We start from the raw sequence: 23,627 nt of genomic DNA, 5'->3' as shown, positions 1-23,627 counted from the left end.
AGTCTAGAAAACACTTTTGTGGGAAATAACATTTGCAAAGTCAATTTTACCATGCAGATATTATCTGCTCTTCTGCAGTTGCAGGGGAAGAGGAAATATTTCCTCCTAACTTTGCTAAAATTTCTTTACCAACTTAGGAAAGACATAGTTTTAAGGTTTAGCACAGATATTTCACTAATTAGCAACCAGAATAAAGAAGACAGGCCTGAATGACTTAAAACTTACATGTAAGAAGATTCAAATGGGGCAGAATAAGGTAATTATTAATAATTAAATTTAAGGAGCTTGTACGTTTTTATATCTGTAGAAGCATTTGGGCCCAGAGGTCTATAAGTGACTCATGTCTGATGATGAGGGTCATAGGTGTGTGTGAATTCCTCCCAGAAGAAGGTTAAGAGTAAGACAGAAATAAACTCAAGGTAGCCCTTGGGACACGAGCGTCTCTCTGCTCTGGGTGTCACATTGGGTCTCAGTGTGCCAAGAGCCACAGAGGATATCAGACCGAGGGCTTCTGTCCCCATGTTGGTGGCTTTAACTCTGCACTAGAGTGTAAAGTTCCCCCTGGTAATGCAATCCATTATTCAGATCATTCTGAAGATGATGTTTTTGAATTCTAGGCACTCTTCTTCTTGGCAGAGTAACATCCCACACCAATTCTAACATCTCTTCCGAATGTTTACTATGTGCCACCCAAACACCATCAAGTCCCTCTCAGAAATTCCTAAAGACATATATGATTATTACTCTCATTTTTTTCATTTGTTCTAATTAGTTACACATGACAGTGAATGCATTTCGATCATTCTCATTTTATAACAGAGGAAATGGGTGTGGAGGGGCTCAATGTCTTACCCACAGGCACTTGGTTCCTACATGGTGGAACCAGAATTTAAACTCACAGCATCTGGGTCTGAATCCAGATATAGTCCCAAGGTACTGGGAACACTGCCCTCCTTGTCCCTAGCTCTGTGGCTGTGGCCTCAGAGTGAGACTGAGATAAAGGGAGTGAAATAAATTCCTCATCATGGTGTCATGTCTGTGTGTCTGTTTCATAACCCATGGAGGGAGGAGAATTAGTTTTTGTTTATTCTTTCCCTCTTTCATTGCCCCTCCCTTACAATTGGTTGATGATTTGATGACTTAAGGTTAGTGATGTAAAAAGGCTTAGCATAAAATTGCTTGGGTCAATTTTCTTTAAAATACAGATGTGTGACAGGTATGTTGGAACATACAGCAGTTCAGGGGGCTGAGGCAGGAGGATCACAAGTTCAAAGCCAGCCTCAGCAACTTAGTGAGACCCTAAGCAACTTAGTGTTGTCTCAAAATAAAAAATAAAGAAGGGCTGGGAATATGGCTCCATGGTTTAGCACCCCTGATTCAATCCCTGGTCCCAACAAACAAACCATCATATAAAACCCCTGAAATGAACTCAAAATTATAAAACAAATAGTGTGGATATCAAACAGTATTATGTTAGTTTTTTACCATGGTGACCAAAATACCCAATAAGAACAACGTAGAGGAAAAGAAGTTAATTTTAGCTCAAGGTTTTAGAGATTCAGTCCGTGGTAGGCTGACTCCATTGCTCTGGTCTGAGGTGAGGCAGAACATTATGGCAGAAAAGTGTGGCAGAGGGAAGCTGCTCTGCTCATGGTGGTCAGGAAGCAGAGAGAGAAAGTTGAGGGATGGGCCCTTCCAGGGCACACCTCCAGTGACCACTTCTTTCAACCATCCTCAATCTGCCTACAGTTACCACCAGGTCAGTGCATTCAAACTAGGATGGACTGATGGGTTAAAGCTCTCACAATCCAATCATTTCACTCTGAACATTCCTGCTTTAACACAGGAGCTTTGGGGGAACATCTCATAACTAAACCAAAACAAGTATCATTTCTCTTTGAGACATATTTCAGCACTAGGTGCTTTGGGGTATGCATTAATCAAACATACACTGAGCAATTTGACTTTGTGTGCCACATTGCTAGGTACTGTGTAGGGCAGCAATGAATAGATGGCCACCCTCTGACTTAAGGCATTTATAATCTAGTGGGGATGATAGACCTGAGATGTTCGTTGCAAGCCAAGTCAGTGGAGAGTTATAAGTACAAAACTGTACTTGGTACATGGAGGCTGACCTGGAAAACAAGGGGACACTGGAAAAAGGACTTGCAGAATAAGTAGAAGCTAAAGAGGAAAGAGAGAGGGTGGGTGATGTGGGGAGGGGTAGGAGGTAGGAAAGTCAAGAATCCTGGTTGACTAGAACAGGTCAGATGGAGCCCAGTGACTCAGTCCAAACTACTGACAAGTTAGTCACCAAAGCTGATTGAGTGACTACTACTTCCTAAAGGCTCGATTCAATGGAACCAATTTGCTGAATATATCAAAATTTCATTTCACATAACATTGCTTAGGAAATATTGATTACAAAGATATTCTCTTTAAATATAGCTAATGAATATCTTTGCAACATTTTAGCTATCTGAGTTCAATTTCTTAAAGCTAAGGATTTAAGCTATAACTGTAGTCATAAATATTTTCTCTGAAGATAGTCCACATATATATTTTTCTCATGAATATAACAACTGCAATAATTCATATGGGAAATTTTCACTTTATATTATCCTTTTGACTTTTCATCCTCAAATTCTTTTGTCAACACATCTGTATTTTTAATATCATCAGTTTCATGGAAATTCAATATGATATCAAATCTACTGATGTATCAAATTTAAAGAAAATTATTGGCTTCATAGCTCATACAAGTATTTATTGGGTAGGAGAAACTTATCATATTTTGTAAATTTCACAGATGACTTAGTGGGATAACTTTCATGTTAGGCAACTTGCCTTTCTCTCTACTGTCTTGAGCTTCAGCAGATTGCAAGGGCAGAGAAAAGAGAGACTAGAGAAGGGGAGGGGCTGCTAGGGAATGAGAGGGGGGAATGGAGGTAGAGAGAGAGTATGAGCCAGAGAAAGAAGGAGAGACTCTTCCCAACCTCATTAGACCACATGGATTCATGTAGTATAAATTCTGCAAGCATATTTCAGCCAACAAATTCATCAGGTAAATTCTTCAGTAGGTGTATCCATGCATTGACAGATTTCCTGGTGGCTGCCTATAAAGCTCATGGGATAGAATGTGTGCCCATGCCTAAAAACAGGTGAAGGAATGACTTCACAACTGAGTTTTAGTTTCCAGGTGTCTACTCCATGCAGAATCTTGGTCCCTTTACATTGTGTGAAGGACCCACTATGAACTACTACCACCCCAATAATGTGGAAGAGAAACATCTTCGAGAGAAATATTGAGGGAAGCCCCTTTTCTTTCAATACTAGGGATTGAACTCTGAGGATCTCTACCACTGAGCTACATCCCTAGTCCTGTTTACTTTTTCTTTGTGAGATAGGGTTTATTTAAGTTGCCCAGGCTGGTTTTGAACTTGCAATTCTCCTGCCTCAGCCTCCTGAGTAGCTAGTATTACAGGCATATACCACTACATCCAGCTGAACTCCCTCTTCTTAAATGGCCATGAGCTTAGTATGAATTATAAACACAAGAGAGTGCTGAAACTCTGGTGCTATTTCCTTGTTCAGATCATATGCATGGCTCAGCTGGTAGTTTGCAATATCATCTTAATCAACCTCTCTGTTTCTTTTCTGTCTCCTTCTGCCATAGTGATCTTAAACCACACAATTGTGTTACACCTTAGCTTAAAACAAATGCACAAATCAAAAACTAAAACAAAAATGAAAAACAATGACTCTTTATTCCCCAAAGAGTAAAATCTATGAATTCTTAAATTTGACTCTCACAGCCCCTTCAGACATAGCTAAAAGTTTCCCCCTCCTATCTCCTTATCACAGACACTACTAACATCCCAAACAGAAGAATTATCTGCTATTCTCCTAGTATGACCTGCATTTATCCTCTAACTTCACAGCAGACCTAGCTCAGATGTGACCCCCCCTCTAAATCCCTCTTTCTCTCTCCACTTGCAATTCATCTGTCTTCTAAGAAGATTCTTCTGCAGAGGCCATCCCCCACTGTCTTGTCTTGGTATGATGTTTAAGCTCTTTTTTCTTCCAATATAGGCTGCAATTTCCTTGAAGACAGGGATCCCATGGTATTTATTCTACTGCTTTATGACAAGTAGGAATTTAATGAGTACTTATTAAATTGAATTCTTTCAGCAGAAAAAAATGCCAGAGAAGCGGCAGGCCATGTGCCCCCCAAGACCACCAAGTGGAACCCATCATAGAAAGAGGGAAATGGCAACCTGGGCCTTCTGTAATCTGTGGAGAGTCTCTGATCCAATTCTGTTCCAAATGACCTTGGTTGCTGCTCTGTTGGTTATTGTTCATGGTGAGTAGTGGGAGACAGATTCAGATGGGCAACAAGAAAATCGAGATCATCCACACGTTCAAGTAGACTGAAAGAGAACTGACTAAGCTTCCAGCAGCAATTGAGTTTCAGCCATAGAATTTATTTGTCCAACTGGAATACAGAGGAATTTGCTTTATACATGAAAGAGACAATTTTCTAGATATTTCCCGCTAGAATTTCTTTTCTAGGAGTTTCCAAAACAATCAGTCTCCCACCATGACTTGAAACAAATTTATATTGTCTGTCAGTCCAGCTGAACAATTCCACTGTCTGTGGTTTTATTCAGAAAGGAGAAGTGAAGATTATACTTCTATTGTGTCTCTAAAAAGGTAAATCAGTCCTGTTTTATTCTCTTTCCACATTTTTCATTGGTGCATTATAGTTGTACATCATCATGGGAATTGTTGTTTCATATTTGTACATGCACACAATGTAATTTGACCAACATAATTCCCTAACACTTCTCTCATTAAGTAGATTAAGATTTTTATGTTTCAAGGACACTAAGCCTCCTCCTCCATATCATTCAAAATCCAAAAGACACAGAGAATATTTAATTTAAAATGTGTTATTCATACATATCTTCCAGCCACCCAGTTTTCTTTTCATGAGGTTGCTGACCTTATGTCATGTTATTTTTAATGAAATAATACATTTCTGTTGAGGCTGACTTGTGGGGGATTTCTGGCTTAGCATAGGTACATTGAGTCAGTTCAGATGAAGAATCCAATAGGCTTGTAAAATTCATGGCTGTCATCCTTTTTAGATAAATTCTCTGATATATTGTAGAGAAAGGACCAATTTATGCCTTTAATTATTATCGTTATCAGCAAGCATAGTACTGATCACTCACTGGATTCATTGAACAGAGAGCCTCGTGGGAGTTCCAATATTTCTCTTTTTTTAAAGAGAGAGTGAGAGAGAGAGAGAGAGAGAGAGAGAGAGAGAGAGAGAGAGAATTTTTTAATATTTATTTTTCAGTTTTCGATGGACCCAACATCTTTATTTTATTTTTATGTGGTGCTGAGGATCGAACCCGGGCCGCACGCATGCCAGGCGAGCGCGCTGCCGCTTGAGCCACATCCCCAGCGCCCGATATTTCTTGATTGTCTTTGCTCTACAATCATACTACTAGAACCCTGAGATGATGTGCCTCAAGATATAATATTTGGTGCTTCTTGTCATTTTGATGTTCAGGCAAATGTGGTCCCCCACCCAATCTAAGCTTTGCTTCTCCAATAAGTGCACCGAACCAGACAGAATTCAGAACTGGTTATAGTCTGAGCTATACCTGCCGCCCTGGCTACAGTAAGACAAGTTCAAGTTCCCAAGTTTCCTGTGCATATAATGGCAAATGGAACTATGATGTCTTCTGTGTCAGTAAGTATCAATGTTTATTCTTCTTGTTTTGCTTTTTTCAAGCTTTGCAAAATTGTCTCAGGATCAAAACTTCCGGCTTAGAAAACATCCAATTTGTAAACTACTGGTTTCAATGGGATTCATCTAACCACTTTTGAAAAACAGAACATAATAAAGCAGAAACATTAGGAGTTGGCTGTTTACATTGAAAAAGAATTCCAATTTATAGGAAGTGATTCAACAAGCCCTTCTTTTAAGAAATGAACCACCAACCTTGCTTTGATATGCTGAAAAGTTCAAAACTGTTTTGAAAAGTTATAAAAAATTAAGTGGCTAGAAAGTGGTAATGCAGTTGCCAAAGTATTCTCACCCAACATATCTGCTGGGTCTATGGAGATGATTCCCTGTCAGTGGGTGATGCCTCTGTGATGTTTTCCAAAAGAAAGGGCATATGAATTAATACCTTGTCTTTTGGTTTCCTTTTGTAACCAAGGGTTACTAGAGTCCAAGGCCAGAAACCTGACTCCGGGGAACCAATAAATCAGGTCAGGCCACTCTTTCCAGAAAGTAAAGGTGAAAGACAGGCGAGGAACTTTCAGGAGTGCAGCCATACTGGGAAGAGATGGGGCACTCATGTCCTCAGCCCTGTTCTCAAGGGGCTGACAATGACTTTGAGGTTTTATAGAAAGGAAATGAGGGCAAAGGTGGGGTGTCTGAAGAACTGGAGGTTTTTCACAGCTAACCAGGTGATATTGACCATGTGTGCTCTGGACCATCATTTTCTCAGGATTCGTCAGTGGAGCCATAGCTCTGAGGCATCATGAGATGTTTATCCATCAGATCTGTTTGTTGCTTTTGGAATCCAAGTTGACTCAGAGCAAAGGAGACAGATGCAAAATGGAAACAGAGATGCCAACTCTGTAATTCTGCTTTTAGCCCCCTCTAGGATATTTTCAGGCAAAAGTAAAGTATCTAAGCCTTTGTTACACAAGGACACATGGTTCTTGGTAAAATGTACCATAAAAAAATGAGATAAAACTTCATGGCATTGTTCCTCCAAATTAAAGTAAGTTGGGTTCAGAAATAAGTATGAATCTTAACATTTGGATTTTTCTGGATGCAGAGGTAGAATTTGATCATTCAATTTTGTTTTCTAATGTGAGATCTTAGAGTCACTAATTATCATTTTAAATTTTCTCTCAGAGAAACGATGCAGTAACCCAGGAGATTTACCTAATGGGCGTGTGGAAATTAAGACAGATCTCGCTTTTGGATCACAAATAGAATTCAGCTGTTCAGAGGGGTAAGAGTAGTCTGAAAACAATACTTTAAATTACTATTTTTTCTTTTTTTTAAATTTTATCTATTTATTCTAATTTGTTATATATGACAGCAGAATGCATTTCAATTCATAGTACACTTATAGAGCACAATTTTTAATGTCTCTGGTTATATACAAAGTAGAATGATACTACTCGTGTCTTCATACATGTACTTGGGGTAATGATTCATCTCATTTCACTTCTTTCCTACTCTCCTGCCCCCTCGCTTGCCCTTCCTCCCCTTTGCCCTATCTAAAGTTCCTGCATTCCTCCTATGCTCCTCCTCCCCCATCGCTATTAAGGATCAGCATCCTCATACCAAAGAAAACATTCTGCATTTGGGATTGGTTTACTTCACTTAGTATAATATTCTCTAACTCCATTCATTTACCTGCAAATGCCATGATTTTCTTCTCTTTTAATGCTGAGTAATATTCTACTGTCTAATTTTTAAATTAGAATAGCTAATTAAAATAGCTAATGTGTTCATATATTTCAAATTTTAAAATGACATGAAAAGATATGCAGTAAGAAGTCTCTTATTCTATCTCCATATACTCCATTTCTTCCTTTCTTCAAGCAAGGATTTACTTTTCTTGGTTTCTCCTGTATCTTTCTAGTGTTTCCTTATTCTACTGCAAGCTAAGAAATGAGCATATATTCTTCTTTTCCCTCTTTTCAACCACAAATGTAGTTTTGCATCTTACTTCGCTATTGCACTGATCAGTATATATTGGAAAAATTTCATGTTTATATAGAGAGAGTTTCTGCATTAATTTTTGCTTACAACAGTACAGAATTTTATTGTGTAGATGTGTCAAGAGTTAACCCCTTTGATGGATCCATGGGTGTTTCTAGTATTTTGCTATTCTGAACAATGCTCTGATGCATTTACTTATGCATATATAAATTTGTACAAATGTAGTTACACAACACCATTGTGCAGAAGCAATCCAGTTTCCTCTCAGTGGTCAGGATGAATAAGCCCAACCATCATAACCTCCTCCTTTCCTATTTATTCACTTGCATGAGGAGCCAGAATTGACAGGTGAAAACTTTTAGTTTGGAATTGCCAGGTAAAACCCAGGATGCCCAGTTAAATTTCAGACAAATGATTTTATTATAAGTATGCTCCATGCAATATTTGGATCACACACTAAAAAGCTGCTGTTTACATGGCACTCAAGTTTAACTTGAAAAGTAAACATCCTATCTTTCTTTCTTTTCTTTGTTACTGGGAATTGAACCCAGGGGTACTCTCCCACTGAGCTACATCCCTAGTCCTTTTTCCTTTTATTTTTGATTTTGAGATAGTGTCCTATTAAGTTGCCCAAGTTGGCCTTGAACTTGTGATCTTCCTGCCTCAGCCTACCAAGTAGCTAGGATTACAGGCTTGTGCCACCTGTCTAGCTATCCTGTCTTTTTATTTACTGAATCCTGACAACTCTTTTATTGGAACTCTTGCTGTCTACCATGGTACTTCTACCCCCATAGAGAATTTTGCCTATTTCTATTTCAGAATTTACTGAGGTTTTAGGGTACATCATGAATATATGGTTGGTTTTCATCAATAGTCCATAGGCACTTCAAATGAAGGCATATTTTTATTATATATATTCATATATCTGAAATATACATATTTCAGATCTACTTTTTTTGTTTGGTACCAGGGATTGAACCCAGGGTGCTTAACCACTGGGATATATCACCAGTCCTTTTATTTTGAGACAGGCTCTTGCTAAGTTGCTTAGGGTTTTGCTAATTTGCTGAGGCTATTCTTGAACTTGTACCTCAGCCTCCAAAGTCACTAGCATTACGAGCATGTGCCACAACGCCCATCTCAGATCTACTTTTTTGATAATGGCTTTTTTTTTTAAATCTTTTGTTAGGCCTTCTTTTTATATGCCTTATTGTCTTTATTATTGATTTGCTTTTTTTTCTTTTCTTTTCTTTTTTTTTTTTTTTTTTTTTTTTTAAGAAATGATCTCCTTATATTGCCCAGGCTGGTCTTAAACTCACAATCCTCTGTCTCAGCCTCCTGAGTAGCTGGGATTATAGGCATACATCACTCTACACTAGGCTCTTTATATACAGAAATATAGGAATTAAAGTAAAATAATAACTTTTATAACTATATTATAAAATAATAGTATAAATAAATTAATGATAATTGATAGCATGGCTTGACTGTTTTGCTTATAGCCCATGTATTTTTGTTTATTAAAATGGATACCATATATTTTGGTACATAGAGGTTTTTTGGGGGGGCAGGGATTGGACTTATGGGCATTCAACCACTGAGACACATCCCCAGACTAATTTTATATTTTATTTAGAGACAGGATCTCACTGAGTTGCTTAGCACCTTGCTTTTGCTGAGACTGACTTTGAACTCAAGATCCTCTTTCCTCAGCTTCCTGAACTGCTGGCTCATGTTGCTCTACATGAGGGAAAAAATCTTCAGAGTTATAAAGTACCTGTCTTTGTATGATTTAATCATTTTAGTTCTGATGTCTGTTCTATGGGATGTTAAAAATTATTATCTCTTTTTTTGGTTTGCATTTACTTTGCCCTTCCTTAACATGTTTGAAATATTTATAGGTTTGTCTCCTGTATGCAACATAGAGTTGAATTTAGTTCACACTAAAACCTATTTTTTCTTTCAGTATAAGATACTGAAGCGCAATTACATTTATTGATATGAATGATGCCTATAAACTTGGTTTTGTCATACTATTTCATGTATGGTGATATATATATATGTAGGCATGTGTACATTTATTTGTTATTTAAAATATGAAAAGATATAGATATGATATTTAGGAAGGTTTGAAATTTGGATCTAGTGGCTATCTTTATAAATTTATATTTATGTATCATTATTCCAGTTTATCTTGAGGCAGTTTAAATTTATTACTTGAAAGCAACAATAAATTTGCATTCTCTCCTCCCTTCTTACCCCTTCTGTCTTTACCAGTAAATTTGTTATTCATATATCTTATTATTTATTTTGTATTTAACATTAGAGTCAAATACAATTATATGTCTACAGGTTGATTTCACTCCTAACTCTTGGAGATGAGGCCATGAGGAAATGTGTTTTTCTTCTATTCTCTTCCTCCTCTCTTATTTTTGATAGTTTTAGCATTCTACTGCTGTCTCAACATATAACATTTATATTTCACTCAATAACTCTTAGCCCCATCTTGGATTTTGTCTTTGATCCAATGTTCACTACCATTTTGTTTTGATTTGTTTCCATTTTTGGCTAAAGTTGCCCCTGTTGTCTCTCGATTGTCTAAAGTTGGTCCTGTAGTGGTTTCCTAAAAACTGAAACAAAATAACCTGTGCCCCACACCCACCCCCCAAAAAGTGCAAATTATTCCTTGAGCTATTGTAGGTTTTAGTGTATCAGAAGCATGGACACTTAGAGATAGTGTGGCTGGATATAAATACTTTCCAGCCAGACACAGTGGCATGCAATCTGTAATCCCAGCAATTAGGGGGGTTGAGGTGGGAAGATCGCAAGTTCAAGGCCAAGTCTCTGTAACTTGGTGAGGCCCTCTCTCAAAAACCAAACCAAAACAAGCAAGCAAGCAGAAACTCAACCAACACACACACACACACACACACACACACACACACACACACACACCACGGGGTGGGGGGGGGACAACACCACAGAGCTGGAGACTTAAATCAGTGGGAGTGTCCCTAGGTTCAATCCCTAGCATCAAAGTATTTTCATTTCTTGGATATCCTGTAGGCATTGCAGCAATATTTTTTAGTGGCAAATATTGCTGTAGAAAACTCAGATGCTGACCTCAGTTTCTTTCTCTTCTACATACCTTGCAATTTTACTATACAAAGGTATTCTTAAACTTTGAAATCTAATAATTTTGTTCTTAGTTGTTTTGATAAAGACCATTGGTTCGATTTTTTTTTTTTTGCTGCTATGTGATTTGAAATTTTACTATGTAGATCGGAGTGTTATTTTAATATTATTTACTTGAAATGTATTTTAAAATAACCATTTTACTCTCCAATAAAGCATGCAATGATTCTCCTTTGCTTGTCACCTCTATTTATTATTTTTCTCTAATCTTCTTTCTGTGGTTATTTCACTTTGGTTAGTGTTTCATGTCTATCCTGCTTTCTGCTTCCCCTGTTGTATGTGGCTCCCAAGAGGGAAAGTTGTATTTAGTGTATTTAGTTGTATTGTATTTCAATAGCACCTTGAGAACTAAGGTGCTATTGAAATACTGAGCTGCTCCTGTCAAAACAACCAGAAACAGTAGTTTTCACTTGATTAGAAAAACTACATTTAAAAGCAATTCTAAAGTAATTGCTAAATTCTAGCTATATTTTGTTTCTATTAAAAGATATATTTTATTTTAAGTTATTATTCAGTCCATTCCAGGGGCTCTTAGTCTGCTAAAGAATTGACCTCAAGGTTCCCTCACATTGGAGGTTTATTTCTTGATGATGCTACAATGTAAAATCACACTAAAAATGCCTTTCCCTCCTGTTATCATAAGATATAGAGGAAAGTCAAATTGAAGAAAGATTAGGACTTGTCAAGAGCCATAAAAATGGGGGTAGTGTGCAGTGAGTTGATGGTGTGTGAAAAGAAAGCCACACATCTGAAGTCAGAGGCATCCTGCAAACGAGAGATCATGAGTTTTACTCTCAAAGAAAACCATAGAACTCACTCAGATGATTCTTTTTGTTGTTCTACTTGAGCTCTGGATGAACTGCAGACCTGACACCTAGTAGATACTAAATACTCAATACTAAAGAATAAAAGGACAAATGAACAAACACACACATCTCATCACAGTGATGAAATTTTACCAAGTGGAGTATTCTCTGGGAATAGCCAAGAAAACTTTATTTATTTATTTTAATATTAAGTAACAGATTCTCTCTGTTCAAATCCCTTTATCTAATTTAATTTCATACAGGAAGAATTCCATTAAAATCTTCCATCTTTTCTTATCTAGATTTGTCTTAAAGGGTCCAACCACTAGTTATTGTGACATCCAAGATAAGAGAGTTGCCTGGAGTAACCCTTTCCCTGTATGTTTAAGTAAGTAAAGATATTTCTGACTTGACTATAAGCTTAAATTATGTTATGGAATAATAATGCATTTTTACTGCCTCTTGGGAGGTTTGAATTGGCAGGAATTTTAGCTTTGTCCTAATGCCTTGCTGAATATTCCTTTCTCTTCACTCCCTTATCCCAGTTGTCAAGTGTGAACCCCCTCCAGACATCAGCAATGGGAAGCACAGTGGTAGCGATGAAGACCTCTTTACATATGGCTCCTCTGTCACCTACACCTGTGACCCCAACTTCTCACTCATAGGGAATGCTTCCATTTCCTGCACGGTAGAGAATAAAACAGTAGGCGTCTGGAGCCCAAGTCCTCCTACTTGTGAAAGTAAGTCACAATCATGAATTTAGCCTTAAATTGTTTGTTTTCTTTTTTCTTTTTTTTTTCCTAAAGAAAAAGGAAGCTGAATTTATTGGGGAAATGAAATGATTCAAAGAAACTAATGATTGCACTGAGGCAGTCCTTTATTTGATCAATAGATACTTGCTGCATGCTCTACTAGGATATAGCAGCAAACAACACCAGTATCTCATTGGTTTGGTAAAGTAAAAGTTTCTCTTCATTCATTCAGAATCCATTGCATGTCCAGGAGGCTCCTCAGGATCACTGTAGCCCATACATTAGCTTAGTAACCAGCTCAACAGTTCTGGTTACTTTGATCCAATGGCACCCCCTATCAAAATGTGCTTTCACAATCTCTTAAGCCGAGGAAGAAAGAACATAGTTGTATCCTGGTTATTAGAGCTTTGGCCTCAAAATGACCACATATCACTTTCCATATTGGCCTTACAACTGGTGTTGTGCAAATACTACCTGGCCTCAGAGGAGTAGGGCATGAAGTCTTTTTGTCTTTTCAGGAAATATAACAAGAAATATTGGTTAGCACCTACAATGTCAACAATATGTGCCTATAGAACAATAACAAAAAACCCTACTAAATACAGACAGTATAACAAGACAAAGCAAATGATAATCAAGCTGGGAGATATCATATGGTATTGTTAGTTTGCTGACCAAAGGCATCTTCTGTAACCATTCAGTGCTTATACAGTCTCACTTATTATTCTTACTCAGTACGAGATGCAATCAATCCTGGGGGACGAGAGAGCAGGATAGTACAAAGAGTTCAAATGTCTGAGTCAGGACCGTAAGATACATAGAAGGCAGGAGGTGAGGCTGAAAAAGTCAGCAGGGGTCACATTATAAAGGAGCTTGTGTTTTGCTCTAAAGAATGTCAAAGTAGTGACCAACTTTATGGATTTTGATGAAAATGTGTCATCAAAGGATTTAAAGAAGAACTAATTCATGTATTTGACAAACATGATGGTGCCTTGACTATTTCAGTCAACTCAAAGACAACAGCAACGTAATTCTGCTGGGAGACTCTGAAGGAGATTTAAAAATGGCAGATGGGGTAGTCAATGTTGAACACATTCTGAAGACTGGTTATCTAAATGATAGAGTAGATGAACTTTTAGAAAATACATGGGCTCTTATGATATTGTTTTGGTAAAAGAAGAATCACTGGAGGTTGCCAACTCTATTTTACAGAATATTCTATAAACAAGCATTTTTCAAGAAGACCTCTCCCATGGGTACAAATGATACAAGATTTACTCATCTGTCCACTTAGTTGAAAGACTCTTATTTATAATATATTCTTGCTCTTGAAGTTTTCCCTTTACATAACTGAAATATTTTCAGACATGTTGAATCCATCTTCTGGAAGCTCCTTTTCCCCACCTCTCTCAATATACTCTTCATCATAAAAATAAAAAAGAATTCAGAATGAAGGTGAAGGGGAGATAAAAGGTTTGAACAAGGAGAGCAAGTGTTCTATATTTTAGAAAGATAACTGTTACCTGAAGGATGGACAATAACTTGAAGTGAGACATAAGTTGACCAACAAGCACTTATTATGGTTTGCATGTGTTCATCCAACTTCATATTGGAATTTAGGCCCCAGTGGTACTAAGAGATGGGGCCTTTTGGGAACTGATTAGTGCCCTTTTAAAAGAGAGGAAAGGAAGCTCCCTGGTCCTTTTAGATTTTTTTTCACAGGAGGACTCAACCTTCATCCTTTTCTTCATGAGAGGATGCAGCACAAAAGTCACCATTTTGGAAATACACCGAAAACCCTTATCAGACACTAAGGCTGTCAGTGCCCAGGTCTTGGACTTCCCAGTCTCCAGATATGAGGAATTTTTATTGTTTAGGAATTACTCAATCTGTGGTGTTTTGAACTAAGACTGCTTAACCATCCAGTCAATGTGGCTTCAACTATAGCAGTGGCTGCAGCCCTGGAGAGAAGTTGAGGGATTATAGAGGAGTAAATGTGTCTGTATTGATAGGGTTTGAAAACTGACTGGAGATAGGGTGAGGGATGGGGGAAATGATTTTTACTATGCTTGTTGGGGCATGGAGCTCTGGCCACCTCTTCATGACCATCACCAGATCATTACTATGGTGATTATTACACTGACCTACAGATCATTACACTGACCTACAACCCAAATTATCTGAGAAAATTAGGCCTCACAGATATATGTCTTCTGAGTTACCTATAACTAATCTTTATTAGTAAATTGAAGGACTTATTCACGATCATCTCATAGAAGTACTAGTATGATGGGACCTCATTTTACTGAGACTTTCAAAAGCTGAAATTACATACATGTGCACACACACACACTCATTTAAAAATATTTCCTTTGTATCTATATGACATATATATATATTAGATATTTGTGTTACTAACTGGATTAGTGGTAGCAGTAACATTCTTATTGCCGTTTGTCCTTTAAAATATGCTTGATTTTTTTTCTCGTGACTTTTTTTTAGATATCAACTGTCCTGCACCAGTTGTTCCATATGGAATCATCATCTCTGGATTTGGACCGACCTATTCTTACAAAGACTCTATAGTGTTTGGCTGCCAGAAAGGTTTTAACCTTAAAGGCAGCAGTTCAATCCATTGTGAAGCTAATGAAAAATGGAATACTTCTCCTCCCATCTGTGAGCCCAGTAAGTATGGACCATGAAGGAATTTCAGTGTTTGGCATCTAAAGGTACTCAGAAATGTCATTGTGAGCATACTTGTATATCTAGACTCATTTTGAATCCCAGAAAAAAATTTAAATTTAGATTAATAATTTTCTTCATTTTTTTTTCTTGTTGGAAAGAAGAATAATTATAGTACACTCTGCAATGCCTACATCACCAGAGAAGGCTGCCATAGATATTTGTGCAGGTCATGACTACTCTAGTCTGAAGGGGAAACATTCACATTGTAAACATGATGGATTGGTTATATTTATTTCAACACTTTTCTTTAAGTTGGTAGAAAACTTGTCTTATTTTAGCAAAGTCATTATATTATGATCATTACTTTGAAAGATAAGCAATAAAGTGTCCTGAGGAAAGATACCTTTTCTAACTTGCAAAAAAAGGTGTTGTATGAATGAGATGATTCTGATTCTGTGAAATTCTAAATTCATGTGGATCATTATAAATAGTGATATCCTGAAATAGGAGGGAGACCAGTAGCACAGAGGAAAGGGACCAGGAGAAAGGAGGATGAGAGGTACAGGGGAATGAAATTGACTAAATTATATTGTTATATATGTGCATATATAGAAATATATATTCACAAATCCCACTATTGTGTGTACTTATAATACACTAATTAAACATATATTTTAAAAATAGCGATAAGAGTAAGTAGTAGTCTTAGTGCATAATAAGAGTTATGTTTAATGAATCCTCCCAACAGTTATGGGCACTCTTATCCTCATTTTACAGAAGAGGAAACAGATTAAATTACTTGCCCAAGATCATAAAACTGGTAATAAAGTCGTTAATGCGTTGTGCTCTTAGTTTTGTTTTACTGAAACGTCAAAAGCCTTACTCTGGGAACTGCTGAAACAGTGGTGTTAGGAGTTGGACTACTCCTCAGAGTGGTATTTATTAAGCTAGTAAAAATTAGCAAAGAAAACCACTCAAGGTCTCTTAGAGATTGTTCAAAGGATTTACAACCAATTGAGAATCATTTATTCAGCAACTCTGTACAAACGGGCTTGATACAAACAGCGGTGGGCTATTATATTAGAACTGAGAACGGCTCTCAGCTCCCTAAATCACCACTTTGGGAACTGCTTTGGTGGGCTGACAATGGCAATTCCCATCTCTTCCAGCATCCTGGAAGGTAGAAGGGGTATTTGGAGTGGACTAGATTTAGCAGCTCTTCAACATTGTGCATTTTCCAAAGTCCTATGCTGGGAAAGGTTTATCTTAAATAGGCTCCAGCATCCACACGTTATAGTCAAAATGTTGAAGTCAAGGATAAAGAGAAAATATTGAAAATAGCAAAACAGAAGAAACAAACACGTCATGTACAATGACCCCAATAAGATTTACATCTGTTTTCTCATCAGGAATAGTGAAGGCTAAATGACCGTGAGATGATATATTCAAAATGTAGAAAGAGAAAATCATCAGCCAAGAATCTAGCAAAATATTTCATGTCTATATTTGTTAGGATTCCTATAGTACACTGTTATAATTATTGATTAAAATTTTTTACACTTCATATTTTTGATGGTAGTGGAGAAAAATAAAGGAACACAAGTATATATTTATAGAATTTATTACATTAATCTTCTTTGCCATTTTTGGATTTCTTATTTTCTTCCTATGGCTTCAAGTTACCACCTGGTATTGTTTTATTCTCCAATGCAGCTTTGTTCATACCTACCACCCTTGGGTTATTGTCTAATGTACTAAATTTCTATATGTTATAGACTTAATAATGCACTTATTTATATATTATTTTATGCAAGTGCCATTTAAATCAGTTAAAAGAATAAAGGAGATGAAATATGCAATTACAATTGACCCTTTGTATCTACAGGTTCCATAGCTAGGGATTCAACCAACTGTGGCTTGAAAGTATTTGAAAAAAAAAATTGTCCGCACTGAACATGTACAGACCTTTTTCCTTATTAGTATTCCCTAGACAATACAATATAACAGTATTTACATTGTACTAGGTATACAACTAGGAAAGAGATAAAATTATTTAAAGTATACATGAAGAAATTCATAGGTTTTATGTAAATAGGACAATATTTTATATTAGGGATTTGAGCATCTGCAGATTTTGGTACCCATGGGGAGTCTTAGAACCAATCTCCTTGGACACCAAGAGATGATTCATATGTTCTTTATAATTACCAACACAATTTTTGTTGACCTTTTTGGGTGCTCATTGTTTTCCTGCATGGATTTAGATTACTGTCTGGTGTCACTTGCTTTCAGTCTAAAGAATTCTCTCTATTATTTTTGTAAGAATGGTCCTCTCTCTCTAGCAACAACAGTATCACTTCACATCCACATTCACATCCAGGGAAGTCAGTAAGTGGATGTTATTTGTCGTTGTTTTTGAATAATTTTGAAAATTTATATTTTCCACATAGGTTTGTTACAACTTCTCCTTTGGAGGCTCCTAATGAGAATGTTTTGTTGGAGGGAAATGACTGGATTAGAATTCTTTAGCAATCAGGGACAGGAAACACATACTTGGAACATTTTGAGTCTCTATTGTTTCCCCAGCATCTCTTCAGTACTAATATCCTTCAAAGGTAGAAATGAGGTTGTTAGCCATAGGAGCTTCTTCATGGTGCTTTTATTAACTGTTATCTTCACTTTTTATTTTTTATAAGTATGTTGCCCAGTACCAGAGCTGGCGAATGGTAAAATCATTCACCCTAAAAGATACCACCCTACCAACAAGTGTTCTTATAGCTACAAAGACGTACTTTCATACACGTGTTATGGGCGACAATTTTCAGCTACATGTGGATCAGATGGCACATGGAGTCCCCGAACACCATCATGTGACCACGGTAAGAACTTAGAGTCATGTTATTTAGGGAGTGCCTTTATATCAATATGATGGAGATTATTACGAGAAGGTTTAAAATTAGGTAAAAGAATCATATGCCCCACATTTCATGAAGTGGATCCAGGTTTCCCTTTCTCTCTGACCCTCCTGTTTTGTACCAATGCTCTTAGCCTTCTCAATTTCCTTTTCTTTTTTGATTCAGTAAAAATAGATCACATCTAATAGATAAATTGAACTTCTCAATGACTGTTTTTTGTTTCTTTGTTTACATTCCCTTTTCTTCATTTCTGATGTGTATACATCTTAATCTGTAAAATAAGACTTGCCTAAACCTTCCTGGACTTCCTTTTTTTCTTCTGCCTCAACAGCCATCCTCTGGCTAAGCTCTCCTGTCAGTCTGTCATCCCCTGTGAGATGCCTTCTTCTCCCTGATCAAGGGGCACTCACTGTGCTAAACACATTCCTCCCTTCCCTCATTGTGTTTGACAGCCTTAACTACTGATGCTTAGGAACGATGACCTCAGTCAGGATTGTGATTCTTTTTCTTTCCTCCTGAGCAAGAGGGTTAAAGAAGCCCCAAAGACGCCAGACATTAGTTAAAGCTTATAAATCAATGAGAAAATTACTTTCTCCCCTGTTAGACATGTTCAAGCAAGTGGGTCATTTAGAGTAATAGTAAGCTGGACCACTGATGCCTTCCCTCCCTTGGCTTCTGGACCCCATGCATTTATTTAACTGGGGACCCGGCGCTATATAAAGATGGATCTTTGGTTCAAAGTGAATTCTGGAAGATGGTGCCTATCTCTGTTCAGTGTTGCCTTTCAGGCCATCCCAATGTTCTAACAAGCCAGCAGGTTCTGGGTGATCTACTATGTGTTTGGAGTAGTGATTCCATGACCACGGTACTAATGCCACACCCTTTTTCTCTTTTAATTGCTATGAATGGGTCTTCTAGTTGGATGTAGAGAATCCTATGTGTAGATCCCACTATACATCTCTACCCTTTTAGTTCTCAAATAGGATCTAGGAGCCAAACTGACATGAGACCAGAAGAAAAACATTTTTTATTTTATTTTTGCCTTCACAAAAGTGAAGACCTGGAAGAATAGCCGATGCAGGAAATTTTACAGTTTTTAGAAACAGATCAATGGGTTTGTGAAGAAATGACATTACAGAGCCATCTGGACTAGGGGTTATAAATTCTAGGGAAGTTGTTAGGAGCTATGTAGGGGGTTTAAAGCTAGTAGAAGAGTAGGTTTATGTTTGAGAGTTTATTGTACAGATTCATTGCAGCAACAAATTTTATTCTCTGGTGATAAAGATTATTCTCTTGTGCTGCTATGGGGAGGCATGTTCCTCAAAGGAAGTGTGTCAGAGAAGATGGAAGGACAGAGTGAATCCTTCTACAAACCACACATATCCCGGGATGTGCTCTCTCACACACTTACTCTCTCTTACTTTAGTGTCTCACCATCAAAATTGCAATTTCCCACCTACCATTGCCCACGGACATCATAAACCATCTTTTCATTTATATAAAACTGAGATTGTGTATGAATGCGATGTAGGATACCAGCTGGTTGGAGAAGCAAAACTCTCCTGCTCCTATTCTCAGTGGTCACCTGAACCTCCTCAGTGCAAAGGTAATTCAGCTCCCTCCTCGACCCATGACAAATGCTGGTGGAACTGTTAGGAGAAGATCAAGAGCAAAGATGTTCCCTTCAGAGGCAGAACTAAAACACTTGATCTGACTTCATTTATTTTAAATAATTAATATATGCAGGTGGTACACCATACAAAAAGCATAAAAAAATGGACACAAAAATTCCTGCCCTCTACTTCTTTCTCCCAGTCACAAAATTCAGCCTTCTTGAGGTAGCCCCTATTCCTGGTTTCTTGTAAACATTTCCACAACTGTCCTAGGAGCATTATATTTTAAGGAGTATTACCTGCAGGCTCTATAAAATCTTCAAGGAAACTTGTTTTAGCATAAATGTAGGCTCTCCTAGGGTAATTTCAAATTGAATGGATGGACAGATATTTCCATCAGAGTCATGTGCAGAGTGCTGCCTGCTATAATTAAATGGTGTGTATGGAGGGGATTCCTCATGCCAACCTATCCGTTACAGGAGAAATCAAGATTGGGTCTGATTTTTACATGTATACAACAATAATAATACTATATGTATAATAATTTAGAATGCATTTTGCACCATTGTCTCCATAGCACACAGGAGGCACAGGATAAAAGAAGGAAAAACTCCATGCCTAGCATCTTGCAGCAATCTTGTCTGTGGGTGAGAGTTACTCTGCTAGATGAGAATCTGGAGTCACATCCCCTTTAAAAAATATCCTGTCATGTTATTTAAAATGTGATGACCATGGACAAGTTCCTTACCCTCTCAGTATCTAAACTTTCTCCCAGATAACAGTACTTACTTTAGAGGGTTATCATGAGAGGTGAGATAGCCGTATAAAGTGCTTAGACCATCATGCTCAATAAAGCTGTTAACCAATATATATAATTTTTTTTTGTTACCAGGGATTGAACTCAGAGGCACTTGACCACTGAGCCACATCCCCAGTCCTATTTTTTATTTTGTTTAGAGACAGGGTCTCATTGAGTTGCTTAGCACCTCACTTTTGCTGAGGTTGGCTTTGAACTTAAAATCCTCCTGCCTCAGCCTCCTGAGCCACTGGGATTACAGGCGTACACTACTGCACCTGGCCCAATATTTTTGTTATCAAAATGAAATATAGAACAATTAGCAGCTCCTAAATGTAATTAATTCTTATTGTCTTAGACTATTGCCATGTTTTTTCTTAGATTTACAGATTACCTAAAAATATGTTTCCATTATAGCTACCTGTCGGAAACCAGAGATTAAAAATGGGACTCTGTCTGTGAATAAGTATCAGTATCTTGAAATGGAAAGTATCACTGTCCACTGTGACTCTGGCTTTAAAGTGGTGGGTAGCCAAATGATCACTTGCTCAGAGGACACAGCCTGGCACCCGGCAGTGCCCAAGTGTGAGTGGGTAAGTGGCATAATTCAAGGAAATTCTGTGCCATCAAACTGTAAAAATGGTGGTCCCCACCAAGCTCTCTCCCCGACAATGATGGTGACATCTGATTTTCAGGATTCATTTCTCAGTCTTTCAACCAAACTCTCTCTTTTTTCCTTAAAGCACCCTTAGAGGTGGTAAGTTTTCCTGTTCTTCCTTGAGAGCAACATAAACAGAGCCCATGAGAGAACTGCTATCTCCTGCTGCCTCTTCTCGCCTTTACACAGAATTCTGTGGGGGAAACTAGCCTCTTTGACTTAATTTCCCCAAATGCACTGCAAGAAGGCCAGGGTGGCATAGTACTGAAAAAAGTAGAATAATTAATGGGCCCCAATTAAGTGTGTTTTTTTTTTTTCTATCTGTCTGGGTTCTTCTACCTTTAAGTTGGTCAAGGAGCTTGGTCCTAGACTTAGCCCTACAGAAGTTACTACACAGCCCCTGAAGGCCTGATGCACAGAAGTAGGGGTGAACCCAAATGGAGGTTACAGGAAAGTTCAAACTTAAGGGCTGAAAGGGCACAGCCAATTAGAAGGTCTTGGACCAAACCAGTAGTGCTGGTACTTTTCCAAGACCTGATTAGTATAGGTATTGATCGATGCTCCTCCCCAGTAGCTATATAAATCCCTAATCCAGTACATTTAAATGGCAGCCTGGTATGGAGGCCTCTCTTGTCCTCCTCTCTCTTTTCTTCTTAAACAAATCCTACTCCTTTCCCTCTTGCCTTCCTCTGTTGTCTGTGGATTTCAGTCTTCAAATTTGTGAGACAAGAACCTGGAAAGAAACCTGTAGTTAGCTGATGTAGTCTGCTGAGACACTGGAGGCATAACCTGCCACAAAGAACTGCAACCGTGCCACTTGGTAATAGCAGAAAAGAATCCAGTTTTGCTGGCTGTGACCCTCAGGCTGATGCTGCCCAGCATCCCCTGCTGTGATTAGCTGCTAACACTAAAATGGGCTTTTACTGACCACAGAAGACTATCCCTTAAGCACATCCAGTCTACCAGCAAAAGTGGAAAATCTAGTTTGGTCTCATACTGATGCTTACTTTTCTACATCATATAATATACTCTTCTATTTCTACATCATATAATATGCTCTTCTATATTATACATTATATAATATACTCTTCTATTGCTGAGTGGTCAACAAGGTACCCAAACCCTCATGGAAGTCTTCTGAGCAGCTATCTCAGAACAGACAATGATCTGAGGAAAACTTTGGGGGGCTTCAGATTTCTGGTTTTCTCTGGTCAACCACAAATCTGAAGCTGGTCTTGGTCCTTGTCTGGAGTCCTCCATCTTCAGGGTGCACCTCCTCCATGATTTGGAGAGAAGAGGCTCCACCACACCCACTACCTCTCTCTCTTTCAGGAATTCCAGGAAGGGTGCAATCAAGTATACACAGGAAAAAAACTCTTGCAGTGTCTCCCAAACCCTGCAGATGTGAAAATGGCCCTGGAAATATCTAAGCTATCCCTTGAGATTGAATTACTAGAACTACAACTAAACAAGGAAAGACAAACTAGTATAGAAACACCACCATAATGTTTCCCAGAGGAGGGAGAAGAATATGCCTACCTGGCTCGCTGCCTTCAATGCCACGCAGATCCTTTCAGTTTAGCAACTCTTTTGTCACTTTGGCAAAAATATTCATGGTAATAAACATCTAGAAGGGATAGTTCACAGCTTTGAGATTACAGAATTATTGATCATCTTGTGGCTTATAATTTTGCTTTTCTGGATGTAAAGTACATTTTTATTTTCAATTAAAAAGTTTCATGTCAAAATCTATTTTGTCTTTGTGGTCATTTAGTACTCCATGAAATGAAGATCGTAAACAAACCTATTACATAAAATTAATACATTTACTTTTACTGTATGGACTGTAAAAAAGATGCACTTGGGTTGATACCCACATGTCCCTGGACTCCACATGTGTACATCTTTCCCAAAAGAGATTGAAAAAGGTGCTTGGCTCACTTGCTGCCTTTCAATTCAGTGTGGATCACTTCAGCTTAGCAATCCTACTATGTCTTTGACACCAATATTCGTGAAAACAAATGTTCATATATCAAAACTACTTTGTCTTGGTGGTCATTTACAATAATAATAAATGAGGGTCCCAAACAATACAATTACACAACTTAATGTTTTTATTTACTGTGTAGATATAAGAAATATGTAGTTGGGTTCACACCCACATGACCTTGAACTCCACAGTTCCACTCAGGCCTCCAGAGCACAGATTAAATGTCAACGCACATTTGTCCTTGTCCCAGCCAATAATGGTGACATCTGACATTCAGGATTCATTCAAGACCTTGTCTACTCCCCACCACTTTACTCCTCTTGAACTCACGAGGCCTCTTTCACTCCCACCACATCTCAAGTATTGCTTTCCATAATGGGGATTTACATCTGGGTCTGACCTCCTTCTTCCCACCTCAGGAAGGAACTCCAAAGGAGAGATAGGTATGAAGC

The 23,627-nt window shown here is 37.9% G+C and overlaps 1 protein-coding gene across 1 annotated transcript; it reads left to right on the top strand.

The window, feature by feature from the left end:
• Positions 1 to 4,200: 4,200 nt before the first annotated feature.
• Positions 4,201 to 22,691, top strand: LOC308651687 (C4b-binding protein alpha chain-like; the record flags this gene model as incomplete). Its single annotated transcript, XM_081299107.1, has 10 exons — positions 4,201 to 4,363; positions 5,582 to 5,764; positions 6,947 to 7,046; positions 12,069 to 12,154; positions 12,312 to 12,506; positions 15,021 to 15,203; positions 17,900 to 18,082; positions 19,545 to 19,724; positions 20,945 to 21,120; positions 22,518 to 22,691. The coding sequence occupies 10 exons, from the start codon at positions 4,201 to 4,203 to the stop codon at positions 22,689 to 22,691; spliced, it is 1,623 nt and encodes a 540-aa protein (XP_081155233.1).
• Positions 22,692 to 23,627: the final 936 nt, after the last annotated feature.

The sequence above is a fragment of the Spermophilus citellus genome, assembly GCF_964194105.1.
Source record: "Spermophilus citellus genome assembly, chromosome: 6".
Taxonomy (NCBI): domain Eukaryota; kingdom Metazoa; phylum Chordata; class Mammalia; order Rodentia; family Sciuridae; genus Spermophilus; species Spermophilus citellus.
This window is presented reverse-complemented; position numbering and strand designations above follow the sequence as displayed.